General features: G+C 38.9%; 1 protein-coding gene across 8 annotated transcripts in view; it reads left to right on the top strand.

Annotated features, from left to right (window-relative positions):
• LOC107225987 (venom dipeptidyl peptidase 4) overlaps positions 1–23,329 on the top strand; it is a 212,444-nt gene that overhangs the window by 36,935 nt on the left and 152,180 nt on the right. The window contains exons 1-2 of one of the 8 annotated variants that reach the window (XM_046730481.1): positions 2,099–2,244; positions 3,663–3,826. The exons of 3 other annotated variants lie outside the window; for them this stretch is intronic. In XM_046730481.1, coding sequence (XP_046586437.1) covers positions 3,800–3,826 — 27 coding nt within the window. In that variant the 5' untranslated portion in view covers positions 2,099–2,244; positions 3,663–3,799. Of the gene's footprint in view, positions 1–2,098; positions 2,358–3,547; positions 3,827–23,329 lie in introns of those variants that run through there. 4 more of the 8 variants (XM_046730482.1, XM_046730479.1, XM_046730478.1 and 1 more) reach the window with 4 other exon arrangements.

Below are 23,329 nucleotides of genomic sequence, written 5' to 3'. Positions count from 1 at the left end.
TTCATTCGCGGTGCCTTCCGCGCTCAATTTCCGCAGGAATATCAATCTCGTTATATCGCGGAATAAAATCCGGCTCATTATACAAAAGGCGGTAGGATTCGCGTATAAAATAGCAAGCTCGAAGCCTCTGACCGAGAGGAACGGGTTTGATTTTAGAGAAACAGAGAGAGAGAGAGAGAGAGAGAGAGAAATATATGATTATTTATTATGCCTTGGCAAGCCTTTGGCAAGATATGAATAAGATGAGATTACAATATATAGAATAAGTTTGAGTTTAAATTCTTTCCAGATACTTACATACTAATAAATATGTTCTAATTATTGTAATAAGTATAATTCATCTTGATTACGTTTTTGTAAATATAGTTCTTCGTGAATACATTCTAATAAAAATAAAAATAAAAATAACGTATAAAAGAGAGAGAGAGAGAGAGAGAGATAGACAGAACGAACCTGCAGCAACGTTTCAACGCATAATTTATGAAGTTACGTTTGAAAGAGCCACGAAAGAGGTTGAAATCGGTTCTGAAGTATGCCGACTTTATTAAGCCTCACAAAATGCCCCTTGAACTCTCTCGAAGCCTTACCGTAACGCCCTGGCGGTTAATGATTTCGACGACGGAATGAAAATTTAATTTCCACGTTTACGATCACGAGGCTTGAATATCTGGAATACACGTAAGCTGGGGTTAAACAGGGCCTACCGATATTTGCGCAGAATATTGTGTAACGCGATTTTCGGATAACAGAGAGCGGCTTTAAAGTATCTAAATTATATCATCATTGTATTGTACGTGAAACGGCGGTATATTAAAAAACACCGCGAGAATGAGAGAAAATATTGTTCGCGTGTTTGCGAAAAATAATTTTTACTATTGAATATTTTTTTTTTTCCACGTTTCGCAGAGAAATAATTTATCGAATCGGCAATAGGTGATTCTGATTTATTTATCGATGGTTATTTCCCACATGTATCCTGTGTAACCAGTCTTATAATATTGTTACCATACTGAAACTATAAGAGACCGGAAGCGCTTAATAAATGCTGATCGATGCCAGTTTTCCGATGTTTTTCCCTGTCTTAGATTAATCGACCTTCCAAAAAGTAATCAACTCTCCGTCGGGAAAAGAATTTTCATCGAAAGACGACTCAACGTTCAAAAACTTGGGGCGTAAATTAGAATAGCTCGGTATCCGACTCTAATGAAAAAAAAAAAAAAAAAAACAAACCAATATCATCAATACTTAGACCTCACTGAACACTTTTCCACGGAAAAAACCAAAAAATCTCTAGAACTTTCAGTTTGACCCGCGTTCAAAGGACCCGTATGCCGGCAACGTATTAGCGAAATTCGAAAAGGTCGCGTCCCCGGTAAAACGGTATGGTAATAAGAATATGTCCATCGAGAACGAGCTTTCCGTTTGACCGGAAGGTGAATAAGTAAAGGCTGAAAATGCATAGTAGGTGAAGCGGGTGTAGAAGGACGCGATTGCTGTCACGCCGAAGGAGACTCCTGGATAAGTTAAGGCGCGGGCGGCGGTTCTTGCGTGAGATGAGATGAGCGTAGAGAGGGAGAGACAGAGAGAGAGAGAGAGAGAGAGAGAGCGAGAGAGGGAAGAGCGGAGAGGAGAAGGTGCGGGCATTCAACAGGTATTACCGTTCCACGACGGACGGCGGGGCCCCTCGCACCTTCGTTTTCACCCCCGGCGCCGTTTCATCCCCTCCAAAGATCACCACCCCGAGAACTAACTCCCGAACTCCTCGAGCATATCTCCCCCCTCCGTCCCTTCTTCGCCCGACGCTGGCCGCGCGAGTCTCGCGCCGTCGGTGCATCGGCGAGAGAAAGAGAGAGAGAGAGAGAGAGAGAGAGAGAGAGAGAGAGAGAGAGAGAGAGAGAGAGAGAGAGAGAGAGAGAGAGAGAGAGAGAGAGAGAGAGAGAGAGAGAGAGAGAGAGAGAGAGAGAGAGAGAGAGAGAGAGAGAGAGAGAGAGAGAGAGAGTGAGAGAGGGAGCGCGGGAGGGAGGGAGAGAGAGGTTCGCGGCCCGCGCTTGACAGCCAGCTGAGTTGCGCCCAGTGGCTTCAGTCCTCCGACGGCAGTCGCGCGACACACGTGAATTTAGCCGCGTCTTCTTTGCACCGCCGCCTGTCGTTTGTTCGTCACGTGCGGGCGCGAACTTCTCAAACTTTCTCTGTGTGTCGTCGTTTGTTTATCACCGACTGTTTTCGATCGTTCGATTGACTCGGGTTAGTTTGCTTTCGTTTTTTGTTCTACTGGTATATGTATGCATAATAATGTATGTGCGATAAATGCAGTGCGTCAAATATCGATTTGTTATTATCCGTTTGTGACTTTGTTGGTTGGTTGTTTTCGTTTTTTCTTTTTTTTTTTTTTTCACGAGAGCGAATCAGTGATACCTAACCTGACTCAACGTAACCTAACCTAACCTAACCTAAACCGAACTACTTTCTCTCATTGTTAACGCGATTAGTTCGTTTTTATTATCGAGTGTGTCAAACCCATCGTACGATTAAAAAAACCAAAGGAACAGAAATAAAAAATATTCAATGAAGATCGGTGTTTACTTGTACACTTTTCTAAGTATTACTACCGATTGGAAAATAATGGTTATTTCTTATTCCTGTTCCTATTTTTCTTCATTGCGAATTGGGATTGTAGAGGGTTCGCTGGTCAATTTCGACGTTGTCGTATATATCACAACGTATCGAAGTTTACGCATCTGTAACGCGAAAAAGGGTCTAACAGTCCCAATCTATACGTAAATCTGAACAAAAACACTCCAACACATTTTCAATAGATACAGAAATAGAGAAATGGCACGGATTCAACGAAATGGCAATAGTAAATTCATAGAATTCGTGCCATTTCTTTATTTCTGCGTCAAGTGAAAATGTGTTGGATTGTTTATGTTGAATATAGCGTATAAAATGGGGCTGTTAAAGCCTTTTACGCTTTTGTGATACGTAGACTTTGATATTTAGCGATATATACATCAACGTCGACATTGACCAGTGAACCCTCTTAAGATTTCCGTGGGCGTCACACCGGCTTTTGTTTTTACCCGAAAAGAGCCGCGAGCGTAGGTGAATATTATGAAATCGTGTCGGTGGATTGACGGCGAGGTGTTTTTTTTTTTTTTTTTTTTTTTTCTCCGTTCAGTTTATTCTGCCCTTTTGACGTCGTAACATCGAACTCGAGGCGAATGGATTGGTATAAATCATCGTCGTCGATCTGTCGGTTTCACCACCGTCGTCTTGCGGTCGAGAGTGCAAACGACAAAAAGTGACGCATCGTCGTTCAGTACGTATAGTACAAGAAATCGAATCGGGGAAAGAAAGACACGTACAAATACGGGCGTACTCGCGATGTACGAGGAAGAAGAGATAATCTGAAGGAAGAAAAAGTAACAGCGCGAAAACTCGATTGAACGCGCGCGTTCATTTGTCTTCTCCGTCGATAATAACGACTCCGATATTACCGCGCATCTAAGACGTACGTTAGACTCGTACGAGCTTTTTGTTTTTACAGTCGACCTAGGATTTCGTTCAATCGCTAATCGGCAAATGTTGTATACATAGAAATAGCATTTCTTCGTCCGTTTCTATTCGTGGTACTTTCCTGATCCCCAATTTCGTGCAAACAGAAAGTGCAAGGACACTGCGCAGTGGGATTGATGGATTGAAATTGCATGCAAAGAGAAGTTGGGACGATCTCTGATTGGGAACTGGGTACCGGATTTGCGAATTGGAGTCACGACCTGCGGCAAACCCAGCAACGGCTATGACGGAGGGACGACTCGACGTTAGCGTAAGTCAATAATAATATTATAGTCGCAATTTAACTTATCGCCCGCGAATTGTCCCTTGTTTCAAATTTAATTTAACTTTGCCAAGCGTATTGCGTTGTATACGTACGTGCGGTGCATTGTGCACTTATATACGATGTACGATGTACGAAATACATTTGCCTGCGGAAATGATTGCGTGAAAAATTTTGTCACATGATGTTTACCAGGGAGAGAAAGCCTTCGGGTCATAATTTTGTTGTTGTCAATTTAACGGAAGTTTAAGCAGATATACACCGCGACATATAAAAAATGAAACTCGTTTTATCTTTACGAGGGTGAAGTTAGCGACGTTAGTGCAACGTTGCATATGTTTGGGAAAAAATCGTTACTTCGCAACTTTACCACCGCCTGAAACCTGGTAAGCCGTGATAAACGAAACTTGCTTATAGTTTGAATAAAAAAACAAACATCATTGTCAAATTGGGCGGTCACGATTTATTCCCTGATATTTCGTTACCTTAACGTTACCAACTTCAGCGTCGACTGATTTTCGTAGTTTTTGTCTTTTTTATTCTATTCTGTTCATAACGAATCGTCGGTTATGGTAAAAGGTTAAACTAGGTAAAAAGTGCGTTCTGACAAGTAAAAATATCTTTCGGTATGCTTAACGTACCGCGTATAATCTGTACATATACACTATAACAGTAATTTAAGTGTTACTAGTGCGGAAAGTGGGCGATTTTCAACTAGTGCGAAGTTTGCGGCAATCGTACGAGTCGCGATTAACTTTTGGCTGGAATCACGCAGTATAGTTTTTGTAACAAGGCAATGAAAAGTGGTGGAGCTTTGCGGGATGCGAGTGGTCAATTTATTTTCCCTAGGGACGAAAGTGATATTCCAGTGAAGCGATCGCGAACTTATCTTTACAACACTGGGATGAAATTGGTTCCTTTTGTCCCCGTTAAACTGCTACGTGAAGCCCCACTTTTCATGCACGATATTTTTTCTAGCACTTGTGAAGAAAAGTTTGATTTCAGAAGAAAACGAATGTAACGTAATAATTCAATAGCGGTAGATCAGGGACAATCCAGAGGCACAGAGACCCGGCTTTACGAAACCAAACCCAACCGCGTAAACTTCAGGTTGAACCCATTGTCGGCCCAATGACGTCACTAGCGGTGCGTAAAGTTCGTGCATAAAATTACTACGTCGAAAAATACGAATGCGCAAAGGAAGTCCGAGTGCGTAAGATTGCGAAATTTACGCACGCTTCACAGGATTCGGAAATCCAACTTTCCAAGCATGTGTCAGAAAAACGTGTTCATTTTAATTTCAAGCATAATATTGCCAATTGCGATGTTCTTCAACGAAAAAGACACGGACGTGACCTGATTATTTTACATTTCTCTCTGTTATTCACAGATACATAAAAAAGTGAAATTTTTATTCGCGCAGCAAGGACCCCGATTGATAATATACATATTATTAGCGCAATATCTGATTCACCGTTTAGAGAATATATATATGTAATTACTATTGGTATTAGTTATGTTATTTAACGAACTCTGGAAAGCTCGAAATTAATTCGGGATCCGATATACGGTAAAAATTTCTTCCAACGTACTCACCGTACACATGCAAGTTGTTTTCTTATGCGGCTGATAGACTTTTCGACGGTACGTAATAATCAAAACAAAAAACAAAACAACTAGATGTAGCCCACTAACCCTGATCCGCGGATAAGTTGTTGAAGGTTATGGGCGTGGAAACGGTTCGGCAAACCCGATGTCTGCCATTCGCTAGATCGGGCGATTCTTTGTATTCTATACTTTCAGAGAAGACATGGTTTTTTTTTACGATTATTACAAGCTATGGATAGCTTTTTTTTTTTTTTTTTTTTTAATCTTTGGACAGATAACGATAATGATACGAGTTTGAATATTTCGTGTCTAATTTACGTGTTTTTTTTTGTTTCATTCTTGTACGATTCTAAACGCCTTGAATTAATGTTTCATCGATGAAAAATGTAATATACAGGTGTAAAGTAATGATGTTGTATAAAATTCATCAGATCCTTGGGCTATAATTATTTTCTCTTATTTTTTCGCCATTCTCTTCTTTGCTCTCGTGTAATAATACCTATACAATATATGTATAAGACTCGGATTTGCCGCTACGTTTTTATTACGCTACGGCACGTCCGCATTCTTGATTGTAACACACACACGCACACGCGTGCCATTTGATTACGTAACGATATAAATTTACATCAGTCGAACGGAGGCACATGCACATGTATTTGTCTCAGAAACAACATTTCGTTAGTGAAATTTTGTAATCGCGCACGCTACTCTGCCAATTATCATCACTGTATAACTTACATATTCATGTTTCACTAAATGCACATACGTATAAATGCACACTCGTGCCATGCAAACACTTGCACGACCGCACGAGTATGCATACGTTGTTTTATATTAGGTACGAGATTCAACGCACACTTGGGAGAGTGACTTTTAAACGTCGAATTTGTCTCATTTTCTCGTATACTTTATCTTAGTTGCATACGTACACAATTTACACACGTATACAAGTACATACGTTGTACCAATCGCTGTTAAACAGGCAATGAACGAACGGTAACGTTGCAAACATTTGTTTGTCGTGATAATAATTCTAACAACAACAGCAACAACAACAACAACAACAATAATAATAATAATAGCAATAACAATACCTGTAAATGTGTAGGATTCGTGTAGCTGCACAGGCTAAAATATTCCGGAAATGTACGGCACGGGGCGCGATTTCCTTCCCGGTGATTTTATGCCTCGTATAGTTTGACTGGATGTTTTTTTCCTGCCAAATTGGCTCCCTAACTTTTCCTCGCTGCCCCACGTCGCCTCTTGTTCATCGTATTTATATGGGTAAGAGGATGCCCGATTTTTCCTCGTCTCCTTTTTCCCTTCCCGAAATCCGTTCAGCTAGTCGCATACCGCCTGTGTTTAGCCAGCTCTGTTATGTATTACATACTGCTTTAGGTACGCACGTATCGTGTCTGTTACACCTACACGTTGTACAGAACGGAATAGTTACAGTTTGCAACTTCGTAGCGTGCAGTGATTGGGATCAAGATCTCGACGCGGAAGATTCCTGCCAAATTTTCATGCAACGTACGCGTATTCCGTTTGTTGAAACTTAGAGGCGAGTCGATGATGAGGCTGAAGTAACGTTAACGCGACGGAAACGTAAGCGGAAATATTGATTATTCCACAATTTTAGAACGACGTTTATACGGAGTTGGCTTTTCGAATTAAGAGTACGTTGCGTTTGTCATGGTTTAATAAATTTCGGACATCCCTGAAAGCGCGAAGTAATGATTTTTCTCACGCGAGTCGCTTAATTTAAAGGGAATCTTTTTTAAGATTCATATACTTGCGGTCGATATGCAATGCGATAAAAACTTTACATTCTCTTTTTTGGTTATTATCGTTCAGATATTTAAATACGTTTGACAGTGATAACGTCAAATTTTATCATCTGCCATTAATATCGTTGTAATTGTATATACGGTGAAAAAAGGTCAATTTCAGGGGGGGAAAGGATTGAGGTGATAAGATATTATATAATGGAAATTTGTGCGTCATGTTATTATAGAAGAGTGTAAAAATTTCGATATATATATTAGAGTGGTTCTTATTATGGTCATGTCAGAATTTCGTCGCGCTCACCCCCCCGAATGTAATCAAAATATATCGACAAAAATCTGGCTAAATCCTTGAATTTTTCCCGTAAATCTAACACGCCTCGCCAGGGAGTAAAATTTTTGCATGGAAAAATGCATGGAATTGAAATTTTTTTTTAAAGAAAACTGTTTATCGCTTCAAAACCATTTACCATAAAAACATTTCTTTTAGCTGATTTGTAGTAAATTGAATGCTCTACAAAAACGATCGGTTGTAAAATTTTCTTAAATCTAACATTTATCACGTTATTAGCGAAATTTGATTGCTCAGCGTGGCGTCTTAGAGTATTGTCCGAAAAAATCGGGGATTTAGCCAGATTTTTTTCTCTTATATGTTGATTACTTTCTGAGGGGGAGTGCAAAGAAATTCCGACGTGACCAAAATAAGAACCACCCTAATATACGTATATATTTTATGAGTATAAGGGGTCTATCTTCAAACAGAGATGTATTCGATTTTGACATTGACACGCAGTGACGAAATTTTTACCTCACCTTATAACATATTCCGGCACGATTTTCTTCCAATATTTCGTTCGTGCCACTTGAGTAATTCCAGAGTCAAAAGACGACGCGACTTCGTCACCAGAGTTAGAGATTCTATGTACATACGTGCGTGTAGTATGTACTATATTATATATAATATTATACGAATTTTCTCGAAGCAATCGTGAAAAGTGTGTTAGATATTTTCTGTTTGAACCCGTAGTAGGTGAAGTAGTTTTTCTGCTTTATTTATAATCCAAAGTTGTTTGTTTAACGTAGTTTTAACGACGCATGCAATGATCGTCAAAAACGAAAAGACCTTTGCAAGTTTTTTCGGAACGGTGAGTCGAACCAATTACCGCAAATTCGTATTTTTTTTTTTTTGACTGTAACTCATTCGAAGCAGATAATTGACGAATTGATGAATTTACTTTCGACGGGATTATTTTTTATAACGAGAATTGCCGAAGTGACGATAAAACTTCGCGATCGGAGTTGACAATGTATTGTTTGAGTTATCGTTTCCACTCCGATCAACAATTGTCGAATCTTCACCTGTTCAAACAAAATTACGTATAATAGCATGTTATTTTAACGATACGTGCAAAGAATAAGATAGTTTTAGGTACGTGCACGACGATAGCTCAACGAGTTTTGAAAAATGAATTTCTCGTACGAAATGACGCGTGTGTCACCGAGTAGAAAACTCGTTCGGTCCGCAGGTGTTGCCTTATCGAATCGTTCGCCATTCCACCCTCAACTTTTACGCGCCACGGTTTAGAATTTCCAAAACTTCTATTTCACGTTCAAAGAGAATTTTTTCCACTTTTATTTTCCGTCTTATTCTTTTACATCCTCTTCCTATTCTTTTTTCTTTATCCCTGTTATATTATTTCTCTTTCTCTTTATCTCCCTCTCGCGATCTTTTCTCTCCTTCCGCCCCCCCTCCCCCCCCCCCCCCCCGCCGCCAGTCGTAAACGGATCGAAATTCCATATATCGAAATGCGAAATCCGATAAAATTCTACCCTTCGAATCCCCAGCAGGAATCCCCCGAATTCCTTGGCACGCGAATCGTCCGTTATTTACGCCGTTTCTCGCCGCCCCCTTACCGTGCAGCAATGGAAGAAACAGAAAAGAAGGGGATGATGAAAAATAGAGCGTCACAGCGGAAGAGGTAGAAGAAGAAAGAAAATTTAGAACTTTTCGTTATAATACTGTATACGGAGATAATTATTCTTCACGCGGGATTAAAACTATGCGTATTATCCAATCTTCGAGATTACCGCGTGATTGATTTTAATTTGCAGATGAACGTAGCTTTTTACATTCCCCCCCCCCAAGTGTACAGGAGTTTAAATGATTTTTGTTATGCAAAAATGGTAACGCAGACAATTTTTGCAGGGCGCTTAACTTTACCCGATGGTGAACAAATGTCTTGTACAGAATAATCGAACCATCGCAATTATATTACCTATCTAATTTGATATACATATATATATATATTCTTTTTACTATTATTACTTTTAACTGGGACGTATTACCGCGGTTGCGTAACATAGCTATCTTTTAGAAGCTTGCCCGTAAAACTGCAATGAAAATAAACATCGCGATCAAAGTCGGCGATATAAAGTTTTCTTAATCGATAAGAAAATAGGTAGATACGAAACTCTTTGACTCTTCGACTTGTATTCCGCTCGAGCTTCTTCTCCCTCGCTTATATTTTGGGGTGGGTGGGTGAAATGACGCGTGCACACCGAACCTTCATTTACAGTCCGGTGAAGTGAGGCGTAATCGAGCTGCGGCTTCGGGTCAACGTTGCAACGCAACGCCTGAAAGCTCCAGCAGCAGCTAATAAACCCTCGACTTACTCGGCCGAAAGCTTGCAAGCGCTGGCAGCGCCTCGCAGGGCGTCGTCGTTGGTGCCGCCGTTGGCTTTGCATACGACTCTTATGAATAGCAAATTGCTTTGAAACGGAGAGAAACAAGCACGGGCCTCGAACCACCTCGCCTCGCATTAAATTTTGATACTTTCGCTCTACCTCAACTTCACCTTTTACCCATATTTTATTTATGCACACACGCGTGCGCATACATCGCGGATATACGGATAGCCGTGCTGTCGGACTGCAATTGGTTACTGCGGGCTTTTCCGATTTCTCCGACTCCTCGAGTATCCAAATGTTACACCGCTTTAGGGAAAAGCTTTTTCTCTCTCTGATAATGCCGCAGGTTGTCAATTTGCAAACTTTTATTAAATAAGCTTCTGCTGTGCACTCGGACAAAAAACTTCGTCGTAACGACCAAAATTTGATCCTGACAACGAAATTTCAGGGTTAATGTACATCCGACCAAACATTTTTTTCACACGACTGCGACGTTTAGTCGATTTTACGGTGCGAGAAAAGTAGATGTTTTGGTTACGTCTGAGATAATGTTCTGCGCCGCAATTCCATGGATTCTGTTGCGGTGGCGGAATCAGATCTACGCAGCGAAATCACTTCGCAAGGATTGAAAAACGATTTTTTGGTTACCGTAACTGAAGAAATTATAGTTTTATTGCGATTTGTGATACAGGAATTAAGTGCCACGTCAAACAATGACGAAGAAACGTGCCAATGTGAATCGACGGGATGATTCAATCCCATTGAACCACGAACGAGTTAGTTCTACTGACTTACTAGACAGACGCCCGAAGCCTCTCGTAACAACTCCTCGTCTTACTTCTTTCGAGAGACAGGATTTTCAACGCGTTACGGAGAGTATTTTGCCACTTGAACAAAAATTTTGTGGATTTACGATGCGACGTGTTATTTGATAGCGGTAATCGGTTAGTAGCTCTCATGACTTCGTAAATTTTACCGACCTTTATCCGTCGAATAGATTCGGTGAACCGTACGAAGCGATTTAGTTTAATTTACCATAGGGTATTTAATATTTTGACGATACCACGCAAAAAAGTATTATTTGATCAAATTGACAAAGTGAAAATTGATTTCTTATTGACAAGTATATTTTATTGAATTAAATTTGTATGCGATTTAGACACACTGATTTCAATAATTTTGTCATTTACATCATAATGTTGTGTTCCCACAAGTAAATTTTCTACAAAATGCGACTACAATTTAATTTTTATGATAAAAGCGTAAAATTTTTTCAGAGTCTAGATTGACAAAATCGCGTTTAATATACAGTATCTAAACTTGTGGCAGCAATGATATCGTCAACATGATGTATAATTGCTTTTTACGACACTGATTTCAGTCTCAGCGAGGCTGTACGTTGATATTTGTTATAGGTACGTATATACGTGTAATATATAGTTTAATTTACGACCGCGGTGTTCGATCCGCTCCTCGTTTCGTCGAAACCACCCTTAACTCAACCCTCAATTCAACTTGGTCACAAAACCTTTCAACGCAGCACGGCTAATGATTTCGTCCTTTTCATCGACGGAGTGAAAATTCAATTTCCTCATTTTTGTCTATAACGCTCTGGAAGCTTTCCTCTGCTGCCGCAGCCAAGGATCGATCCGTTCTATAAATGCTAGCGTGCCGCAGTAACCGACTAAATGCATGCTTCAAAATTTACACCTTGCAATGCTGGACAAGATGATGAGAATTATTTCTTATACCTAGGTGAAAATATGACTATAAATACGCATCTAGATATTAGACGGAGGATAGTTTGTCATAAAAAATGTCCGTTCGTATATAAAAGCTAAGATTATCCTCAGTTTCAGTCTAGATAGTCGAAAAGATATGAAACATGAAAAATGGAGATTCTTACAATACGCTAAGAAAAAATGAATCGCCGATTCGGCAAAATATTCTGTTGCTGGAAATAATTTTTTTTCACGAAGATAATAGGGAGATAAGAGTGTAAAATTTACACCGAGCGACAGAATTTTCCTCTCCGCCACTTCCAAACAAATATTCATTGAGCTCAAATTATACGTTTTTTTTTTCCTTTTCGGTTTAGTAGATTGCGAAGAGTTTTTTTACCGTCAGAAAGTCGTTATCATTGGATTATTTGTATTGACAGAATTACATCAAAGACTCGACTCTGAATAACGTCGTTTATAATGTTCCGGTAAAAAGTTTATCTTATGTTCATACGGTGAGAAAAATATGAGAACAAAGGATAGAATTGTATGGAAGAAGATGAATCCAACTCGCATTATCTTTATCCCTAAAAATCATCTGCAAACAATCTTAAAAAAAAAAACTGACACCCCGGAAGAGAATCTATTAAGAAAAAATTCCGATAGTCGTTGCATATCTGTAAACGGTACGAAAAATGGGGAGCAAAGAAAGAAAGAAGAAAAAGAAAGAAAAAAAAAAACAAAAATACCATCGTTTTTGCCGAGGAAAAATTTTCCGCACGAAGAGGCATAACTTGGAAAAACGGTATTCGCACACGCGAGCATAATTTTCGGCTCGAATATCGTAGAAAAACCGGAACAATCGGAGAGTCCATCGATTCGATCGACCGGAGCCGTGGGTAAAACTCTGCGGGCACGTGGGGGAAAAAAACCACGATGAACTTGGGGGGGGGGCAAACGATTTTCCATTTACTACCGTGGCAGAGACGCCTCTGAGTCGAGGGGAACGCTTAGGTGTCGTTTCCGGAGCGTTAATAAAATATCGAATATAAGTAGGCACCGGGGTCGCAAATAACGGAGGAGAGGAGAGACGATGAGTCTATGTGCAGCTAGCTCGTCGCTGGGAGGAGGATCGGTGGAATTCAATCCTGGAGACTTTCGGAATCTTACATTGCGCTGCATCGCCCTCCTCGCTTGTACCTAGGTGGTTACGTACCGCGGATTGAGTTGGCAGAGGATCAAAGTGCCGCCGTTTCGTCCAGGATACGCGTACGCATCCATCCGCCCTCGGAACTCGGAACTCCACGGCGTGGATATTCACTGGGAATATCGTTATTTCTCCGTGGCGTTTTATCCGCCGGAAGGGATATTGCGTATATAGTGTAACACTTGGCGTTGATTCTTACGGAGGGAGTCACAAGTTGCGAGGGTTGGAAATCAGATTTTTGACCAAAGGGGGCGCGGTTCAAGTTACGAATTTGAAGAGGACCGAAAGCGAAGCAAAGAGTTCAAAATTTGAAGAAACGACGAAGCGAGAGCAAAGTTTCGATGTAGTAAAATTTCGAAAATCAAAACACACTCGCACAGCGAAGCTTAACGAATTGCGAGTGGTGGTGAAAAATCAGAAAAAGCGAAAATCGGAAGGATCACGATTCCCAACGTGAAAATATCGAAATTCCAAAACAAAGACGGATGAAAATCGTGAAAATTCACCCGGCCAAAAATTCACTGGAGTGAAAATCTTGGATCATACGGAATTTCTATGATTTAGATTTTAAAATTTTTTCATTCTTTCACTTTCGGAACTACGATGTTTCGTCAAAGTTCGATTTCAATTTTCGCTACCGAAAAATTCGCAATTTCAATCCCGCCTCAACCAAAGGAGCTTGAATTTCCTAAATGCTCTTTGTAATCGCGAGGAGTCGTTCAAGGTAAATGAAATCGTTGGAAAGTATAGCGAACCATTTTAAATTACACATTATTGTAACGACAGTTCTGAGAAAATCGCGCGTCGCGTAAAACAAAAATTTTCCAAGTGCTACGGCAAATGCCAAATCTGCGTAGTTTTCCATTCATCGACATTCTACTGATCTCTTATACACGTTATAACGCTTCATGCTTTCGTTGATTTTCACCTTACCAATTGATTCTCCTACGAATTTCTAGATCATTTTCTGTGACCGTTCCGATTTCACTAGTAGATTATACCAAATCCGAAATGCACCGAAAATCGATAAAAATCGCTAGAAACGAACGTTGATTAACGAATCAAAATCATCCATTTGCATTTCGAGCGAATGGATCCTCACATGAAATTGACGCTACTGATTTTCGAATAGCTGTACCAACAATTCGCACAATTCTTGATTATTTTTTTTTCCGACGTACTTTACGGGTGATTCTTGCGCGACGTTCTTTATTCCGTGCTTTCCAAACAAGATTGCAGCTTCGTTGCACCGAGCTAGTCGAAATTTGCGGTAGATCAGCGTTACAAGTATTTATACAGATACATGCATCCTCAAAGTGAAACTACGAACAAGTTTTACCCTGAATCCCGACTATTATAACAAAGGGTATATAATTTATACTCTTCCAATTTTCCCCCTTCCGACCAATTTCCTCGTTCTCTTTTCTCGAGATCGTATAACTTCGGAGCCTTTTGGACCCGAGGAACTTTAACGGTAGCAACGAAGAGGAAGGAATTGATTCGCAAGCCTTGGGCTGTTTGCCCGTTCTGCTTAACGTGCCTTCGAGCCTCCTGGCTATTCTTAGGTGCATAATAGTTTACAAGCCCAACATGCCGGGATCCATTAAACGCCTTCTGCTCGTCCTCCGCTTCGCGATTCCATCTCAACCTACAAATATCCGTGCTCATCCCAACCCAGAAACGACGTATCTACGCGCATAATATTTTTATGTCGTTACATACGCTTGGGACATATCGCGATGTACGAATTCGATTCGCAAAATTCTCTCTCTGGACTCGGACCGGCAACAAATTTACGGAAAAATGTTTCTAAACATCGTTTAATTCGCCGCTTCGATGCAGACCTATTTTTGAAAATTTAGTACACCGTGTGTGAGTCTATGGCTATGTTACATAGCCATATAATACGTAGCGGCCGTGTATCACAGTTTCCGGTTCTTCTCCACTGCGTGTAATATCTGTCGTTGTTGAGCTTTTTTTATTTATTTTTTTTTATTTTTATTATACAGTCTCATCTCCGTGCCAGTTGGAAGATATATATATATATAAAAAAAAAAATCGTTTGAGAAAAGTTGAACAGTGCAGCGTTGTTTATAATTCGGTGTGTATTGTAACTTGCACATATAATTATACTGTGCATCTCGTAACTTTTTATACGACAACTTTATAGCCGTAATTCTTTTAATTATACCATTTATCGCTCTCTTGTTTGACATTTACTTGACACGTGTTTAATAGTTTGCCGTTACGTCTGGTACAGCGTGCTTTATGATCGAGTCGGTTACGTTTTCTCAAATTTTTTTTTTTATGCCACAAGCAAAGCTGATTAAGCAAAAAAAAAAAAAAATTCAGATATTGCAAAAGAAATTTCATCTTACTGCTGGAAATAGAATGTTTATCTTGTACTAAATGCTCGGGTTCGTTTCGGTCAAGCTTCGTCGTGATTCCGATCCCAGAAAACTAACACGAATATAAATCAGGGGATAAAAGAAGTTTCCCTTGATGATTTCGTATGCATTTTATAGCAATAATTTATTGACGATTTACTTACGATTTGTGTGATCCTGGTGGGATTTTTCTGCGAAATTTCATTACTTCCGGTCATATATCGATTTAATTATCGATGAAAGACACGAATGTGAAAACACTCGACTATCGGTGCATCAAAGGACATGACATAGAACCGTATTGGTGCTTTTTATTATTCGTGTCATACTTTTACTGCTTTCGTTTTTTTCACCATTGTTTCTAATCTGTTCTACCTAATTTAAAAAAAAATGCTATTTGTTTTATTTTTTGTTCAAATCACATTCTCCAAGTTGTTCTCAATTCTCTGTTTTCATTCTTTTATTCCAAATCATTTCACCCGTTTTACCTAGTCTCGCGTTATCGTTTCTCATAATTTATACAAGGTATATTGTATAGAATAATGCAAAAGTTCACGCCTCGTATCTCCGTCTTTATCTCTCGTATTGTATCTTTTATTCATATACTTACGTAACACACCTTTTGTGTAACCACACCGTATGGATATTATATACCCGTGTACAGGGTTTATACTCTGATTTTTGCAAACAAAGGGAATATCGCAAATAGAACGGCGTTGGGAAATGAAAAGGATAGGATGTGGAATTGGGGAAAACAAGTTATTTATTTATCTCTCTCGGTTTTGCATTGTCGTCGTCGTCAACCGCCCGTGCCTGTCGATAACTTCATGAATGAACCGGTTCTCGCGCTTTCAATCGTCCGCATAGCAGCCCTTCAGCTTCTCTCCTTCCGTATCACACGCCTATACCCATACATACATACACACATACGTATAGTCAATTCTATATTTCATTTGCGTCCTTTCACGTCGGCTCTGAATTCGCTTATTCGGAAATAACCGAAGGAAAAACAACCCTGGGGAGGGAAAAAATATTAAAGAGAACTTGACAATGGCTCTGATTTGAAAAATAAATAATGGCTCCGGGTATTTTATATATTTTCGGATATAAGCACGTATTGTAGGTTGAACAGATTTTCTGCGAATCGCGAAACGAATTATGTATGTACCGTTACGTAATATACGATGATGATGTACATTGTGAGGATTTGAGAGGTAATGGAAATTAGACGAGAAAAAAATGAGCAGGACAAATTTATTTTGCGGTATGAATTTTTCAGCTTCTAATTATCGAATGAAATGAAAAATAAATCGAGTTTCTTTTCGATTCAACTTTATTATGCGTATTTCGCGTATTTTCACACGCATTCCTTCGCATATTGTAATTTGATTTTGCACCGTATGAAATTGTTTTTTTTTCAACGTAGACGCAGTAAAGAAGAAAAATACACATCGTGTATTATATAAAAAGGTCAAATCTGTTTATTTATAATAAATTGGCTGATGCATTTTTTCCTCATATTTTAAGGGGAACTTGAAGTGAACGTAACGGCAGCAAGTCGCATTGTTGTTAATTTCCAACCTATTTTCGATTACTGTCGTTAAATTCAAGGCAAAACAATTACATTTTTAAACAAATACAAATTCGAGAGAAGAAACGAAGAAGCATTAGAGGTTATAATCAACGTAACATGGTACAAAATCATATGCAATGCGAAAAACTTCCTTCAAGAAACTTAACAAAGTTCACGAATCAATACTAAATAAAAACAATAGAACCAAAATGCCGCATGCTTACGCGACACGCATATACACCTACCAAAGCGGAGATCGGTCATTAGGAGTAAACCAGAAATCCCTCTTTGTCAGGCAACGTTGCAGAGACAATAGAGTAACGGCAGTTTGAGGAAAGGGCGAAGGGATCTCTCGTCGAGTGAAACGGGTCAAGTGGAAAATCATTACAGCTATTACAGGAGCAAATAAACCGTTTTCGCTTTTGCGGCGTTGCTGTTTATGCTTGCATGGAACGCGAGATTTCTCCTCACCTCTTGGATTTACACACGCGCACACATCGCGCACCTGGAATGGAAACCGTGCTACGTATCCGCGTGAAACATCGGAAATTTTATCAATTTTTCATGCCACCCATCGGGAACCTGAGGAATAGAATTTTTTCTCAACCGGACAGTTTCTTTTTTCCTGTTTAGGTGTGTATATATAATATATATATATATGTATATACACGTACACCGGGTCTACGTATACATGCGTATTACATATATTCATACTGTAGTATCCCGTACACGCCCTTGGATACCGGGAAGAAACCTGAATTTTTAAACTTCTCTCTCCCGCTGTGGCTGTCCTTCAACTCTCGGGAGAAACCGAAGTCTAAATTTTCGGTCACTCGCTTTCCTCTTGTCATTTTCTATCGTGTAATCCCATTTTCTTTACATATCTTGTGTACGGTGTGAACTTGTGAACGAGTGTGCAAAAAATTTTCACGCATAAATTTTTCTTATTATACAATTTCACTTTTGTTTTGTTATCTGATACATACGAGATAAAGAAGGAAGAAAGAGAAATTGGCAAGTGTGAAGTAGAATTTCGAAATAATGTTTTTTTTTTTTTCATACCATATCAGATCCACGAACAAAATCAATAAAATTTACTTGTATTATAAACTTGTGCGAATAACTTTTTCGATCAATAAACACGGTCAAGTATTTAAAAATAATCGACGTTATATCGTTTATTTTCTCAAAATTCAACAAAGTCTCGAGAAAGATTCGACGACACGATAGAAGAGTGTGGAAAAATGATGTAAACTTATTGTTTGCGCAGCGAGAGATCGTCGTTTTTTACGAGGCTGAAGTACGTAACGTTAACGTCACGAAACATCGGGAAGATATTAATTTTTTTGCAATTTTAGAATAACTCTGAAGGAATTGATTGGCTTTTGAAAAATATTGGTATGTTTGATTCGGTACGATTTACTTAAACTAACTTTAATCCATCGTTTTTTATCAAAAGCTCTACAGAGACTCCGTCTATACATGCGGGTATATAAGGCTTAGATATTTATACCGCATCTGTATATACGGTTTTGCATTACTCGATGGGCGTTTGGGAGTTACAGACTATGAGTAGAACGAAAATATATCATGTATCCTGTACCATCTTTGACAGTCCCGTGGGATCTACATAAAATTCACCCAAGTATCCCGCGACACAGATGCTTCACAATGTGTGCGTCCTACCTCGAAAATGTTCCTCCTCGACGAGGTACTGCAAACATTTCTATACGCGTACACCCTTTTTTGAATTGTTATTTTATATTCATACATTCATATGTTTACCACCACGAACCCCGATAAAGATTCGATTTTGATCCACGCGGGAAAAACGGTATCGCTTTTTACAACCCACCTTCGAATAGAAATGTATCATACGTGTCAAAAACCTTGAAATCCTTTTTTGAAAAGGGGTGACGACGATAACATATTTCGCATCCTAATTTTATATTACGTATGGGAAATTTTATGCGAATCCGACCAACGTCCGAACCTCACCGTTTCTAATTTTGTTTAAACTTCTTTGTACAATTGTCCCAGATCTGAAACAGTGTCCTAAAGTTCTTCAAATTTTTTATTCATACTGCTCAATTATTTATAAATATTTAAAGTTATTTTGAAAAGGACATTTTTTTTTAAATTCTAAACAATTCTCAGAAATTGTATTTTATATTCCAAACATTTCAAGACTGGGGCAACTTTTTTTTCTCAATTTATTTCAGCACTTTCAATTTTTTTTTGGTCCACTTAAACAAGAACAAGAAAATTAAGGGAATCAACGCAAAAAAAAAAAAAAAAAAACTACAAGAACAATTGGTCTTGATATATGTGTAAAAGAAGATACAGGTTTTGAGAATTTTTTAAAAAGCTTCTCTTCAAAATCACTCAATATTTATAAATAATCAATCATTTTGTTGACTGCAATTGAATAAAAAATCTGGAAAAATTCAGGGCAATGTTTCAGAGTTGGGACAGTTGCAGAGAAAATTTTTCAACGAACTAAAAAATGACGAGGTTCAGACGTGCGTTGGTTGGGTTTGAAAAGAATTGCCCGTATGTAGTGCACAACAAATATATACATATTAGGGTCGTTCTTATTTAGGGTGTTGACGAATTTTCACCGCCCCATCACAGAAATCAATTTCAAATCATTTAAAAAGAGCCGCCAAATTTTTTCAGATTCTTACAGCAAGTCTGAGATAGCACGCATTGTGATCGAAGTTTCTTATGGAATTGACATGAAAAAAACTTTTTTACGCACTATATATCTTATCGTGAAAGTAATAATGTTCCAAAAAATCTGTAACTGCGAGGTTTTAGTCGGCATTAGTGATGCTATATGAAAAAAAAAATACACGTCATCGTGCGAGGCAATCTAGACGAATATAATTTTTGAACTACTGGTAAATTCGAAAAATTAACGACGGAGCCAGGAATCGAACCTGGTATCTAGCGATGCTTTACCGGAGCCTTACTCCACTAGACCACCTAGCCGCCCTGACTCTGATGTCGTTAATTCCTCTCATCACCAGTAAGTTCAAATTTGTTTTCTTGTGCTGTAATAGTATGTGTGAATATTTATTTATTTATTATTTCAATATTAGACGGTCATTGACTGTCTTACGAGCTTCGCACCAAGAAGCGTAAGATTCCAAAATGTAAACACTTACAGACATTCTTACAAATTTGTGTCTCGAAGAGGAAGAACACTTTCTATATTCACACAATCTAGACGAATTGCACTTCCTCTAAATAAAAAAAAAAGTCAGTTTTTGAGGTTGTGCAATTCGTCTAGATTGCCTCGCACGATGATGTGTATTTTTTCCCAGATAGTAGCGCTAATTCTCACCAAAACCTCGCGGTTACAGATTATTTGGAACATTATTACTCTTGCAATAAAATATATACTGCGAAAAAAAGTTTTACCCATGTTAATTTCCATAAGAAACTTCGATCACAACGCGGACTATCTCGGATTCGATGTAAAAATCTGAAAAAATTAGGCGATTGTTTTCGAATTATTTGAAGTTGATTTGGGGGATGGTCTGGCAAAAATACGTCGACACCCTGAATAAGGACCACCCTAATATTTATACACACACGATTATACACCCACCGTAGGAAATATAAAGCACCGCTGCACCCGAGTGAATAAATGTACGTTCTATAGGAGACGTAAAATCCTCCCCGAAGAGGATGGGACGTTAATCGGTGAGTAGGGCGCTGGGTAATTATCGGGGAAAATCTCGCCCCTCGGGGTCGCGGCGTTTTACGCCTAACTCGCGTCCCTCTCCCCGGTTATGCCTGGATATGGTGCGAAATTTGACAAGCGCTAGCGTCCTCGTCGCCCGCTTTCGAGTTCCTATCGGGACGTCAGGCTTCCCGGCGTCCTGCGGGGGGGTGGTCGTCCCCCTGTCCCGACGAAAAGGATGGAACGAAGCAAAGGGAAGGGAAAGGACGGGACGCGCCAAGTCGCCCTCAGAAATCTGCAGGATCCTCCCGCGTCTGGATCTCCTCCCGGGTATCCCGAGGGTTTAGGACGTCCATCGCTCGCTCGAAGATTAGCCTCGCCGGTCTGTCGTTCCCCTCTCCTTCCCCCCTCTCTCCGCCGTTTCGCTTCAGGATCTACCGGGGAATGCACAGCGTTACGAAATCCTCGGACGGTTTTTTCGCTACGCCGTTTTTTTACTCTCCGTTTTTGCACCAGTTTATAATGTACAATAGAACGTCTGTTTTGCGAATGTTTTTTTTGGTTTTACATTTTCACTAATCTTTGTATTAAAAGGATTTTTGAGTTTGTGTATTGTTTTGTTGGATGAGGATGTTGGCTCGGTGTAAAACGATACTCTTTACCAATTTTGTTACTGGGTGTAGCCACTTTTCTAGGATAATAATTCTACGCGTGTATCTGTTTGACAAATTGTTATATCCGGTATTGGGTAACGAGATTTATTCGATATTACAAAAATTGGATGTGGTGGAATTGTGCACAATTAAAAGAATTGGATAATCGATGCTTCATTTAAAATTGATTCGATAATTTTTAATTTTTCGAATGCAATTTTTTTTTTCTTTTCTTCTTTCTTACCGAATCATTGTAACTGTTTTTTCTTCCCCCCGGTATAAGTCAATTTAATACATCGATTTATTGATCGTAATCGATACCAGTGCAAGGTTGTAGAATTAAATGTCAAATAATGCGAATATGTTGAAAAAAAAAAAAACAATCAACTTTCCCAGTGAATTTGTACGTAACATATAGTCTTTTGAAAAAAATCAGCTATGGTAGAACGAAATCGAACTAATCTACTAGATTTTTAACAATTTTGAAGCGATTTGAAACGACCCATCGCCATCCAAGATTTTTGTTACAATTCCATTATTTTCTACTATTTTTGCATATTTGCAGAGTTGTTTGTGACTCTTCAAATACAACTAGGTGTGATTTTGTTTAAATTGTATTATAAATAAAAAATTCTCGCGTTACTTTTTTATTCCCGGACTTACGCACGGGTTAAACTTATTTTCCTCTCTTAGCATTAGACTTTCATTTTCTCTCTCGTACTTTGGACTTCCATTAAAGGGTCATTAAATTTTCACTTGCGTGTGAAGCTTGTTTTTACCACCGCGCCATGTAACGTGATGTTATAAAATACACGTATCACATATACCTATAGCCAATAACTACCAAGCATTTCACATTTCTTAAATTTAATTAACACAAATTTATTCTCATTTTTTTCCTATTTTTCTCTGGTTCTTTGTCGACGGATTTTTCATTAGCCGCGTGACACGACATTCGCGCGTTTTCTCTTTTTCTTTTTTGCACCGCGTTGCAGTTTCAACAACTCCGCGTATTTTTCTCTCCGTACTATTTTATACACATCTGTATGCGTACATCTGTGTACATACATATTCCTCCTGACAAGCACGGCGTAATAAACGCGGTGACTTATTAAAAAAGTAAAGACGCAACCGTATCCAGAGTTCTCTGTATATTATCAACGTTCCGCCCCTTCTATTAGCAATCAAATTACCTTGCGGTAATAACTTTTGGGATTTTCTCCGTAATAGAAGTATTTCACTAAGATTTCCCACCGGTGTTGGGATCTTGATTCTCGGCAAACCTTCCGGCTTCTTCTCGGACCAGCGGCAGAGTGAAAAAGTCGCTCTACGTATACACGTGTATAATACATATAAAACACGTGCCGAGTGTGGATCACCTCTACATATGAAATATACCTATATATGTATGTAGCTACGTACGTACGTACACCCTTACCTTCTTTCCTATCCTCGTGAAAAGCCAATAAATCTTGACGTCCTTGCACCGTGCGGAGAGAATTGATGTACATCGAACGTGCAGCTTATATTGAATTTTAGAAAATTTGGAAATTTTTTTTACGTTCTAATACAGGTGAATTATCTCTGCCGTGATGTGGAAAAATTCACTCGTTGCACGTTAATCCGTTCATTTTAAAATGAAAATATTGAATAAAAATGCCTTTGTTGGAGTAACGAAAGACTTTTTCGAAGATTTTAAAATGTTTTGGACATGTTTCATTCGGTGTTTTTTTTTTTTATCTACCTTTTTCCCGCAAGATGAGAATAATTGTGCCAAATAAATATCGGCAATCGATTTGCTAGATAAATTTTACCCATATTTCATATACTTGATTATTATTTAATTATTTAATATGCGGTATATATCGAGGAAATCGTTGAAAACGAAAATCAAGACTGTACACCATGGTGTACAAAAAAGCGAATGCGTTAATCTTATCCATCTGTGTGTTACGTATTTTCGTTCGCCTTTAAGTATGTAATACGTACAGTTTGAATCTTTTAGCAAAATTTCTTTCCAACCAGTTGATGAATCCCACGGTAATTATTGCGAACAAATTCGAACGCTCACGATCATAGTTTGAACAATACCCGTAGATTATATACGTACCGGTATTATAGTTTCACCTCCTGTATTCTCTGTTGAATGTATCGCAGTAAGGTATGAGGTATACCT

This window comes from Neodiprion lecontei, chromosome 2, assembly GCF_021901455.1.
Source record: "Neodiprion lecontei isolate iyNeoLeco1 chromosome 2, iyNeoLeco1.1, whole genome shotgun sequence".
NCBI lineage: Eukaryota > Metazoa > Arthropoda > Insecta > Hymenoptera > Diprionidae > Neodiprion > Neodiprion lecontei.
This window is presented reverse-complemented; position numbering and strand designations above follow the sequence as displayed.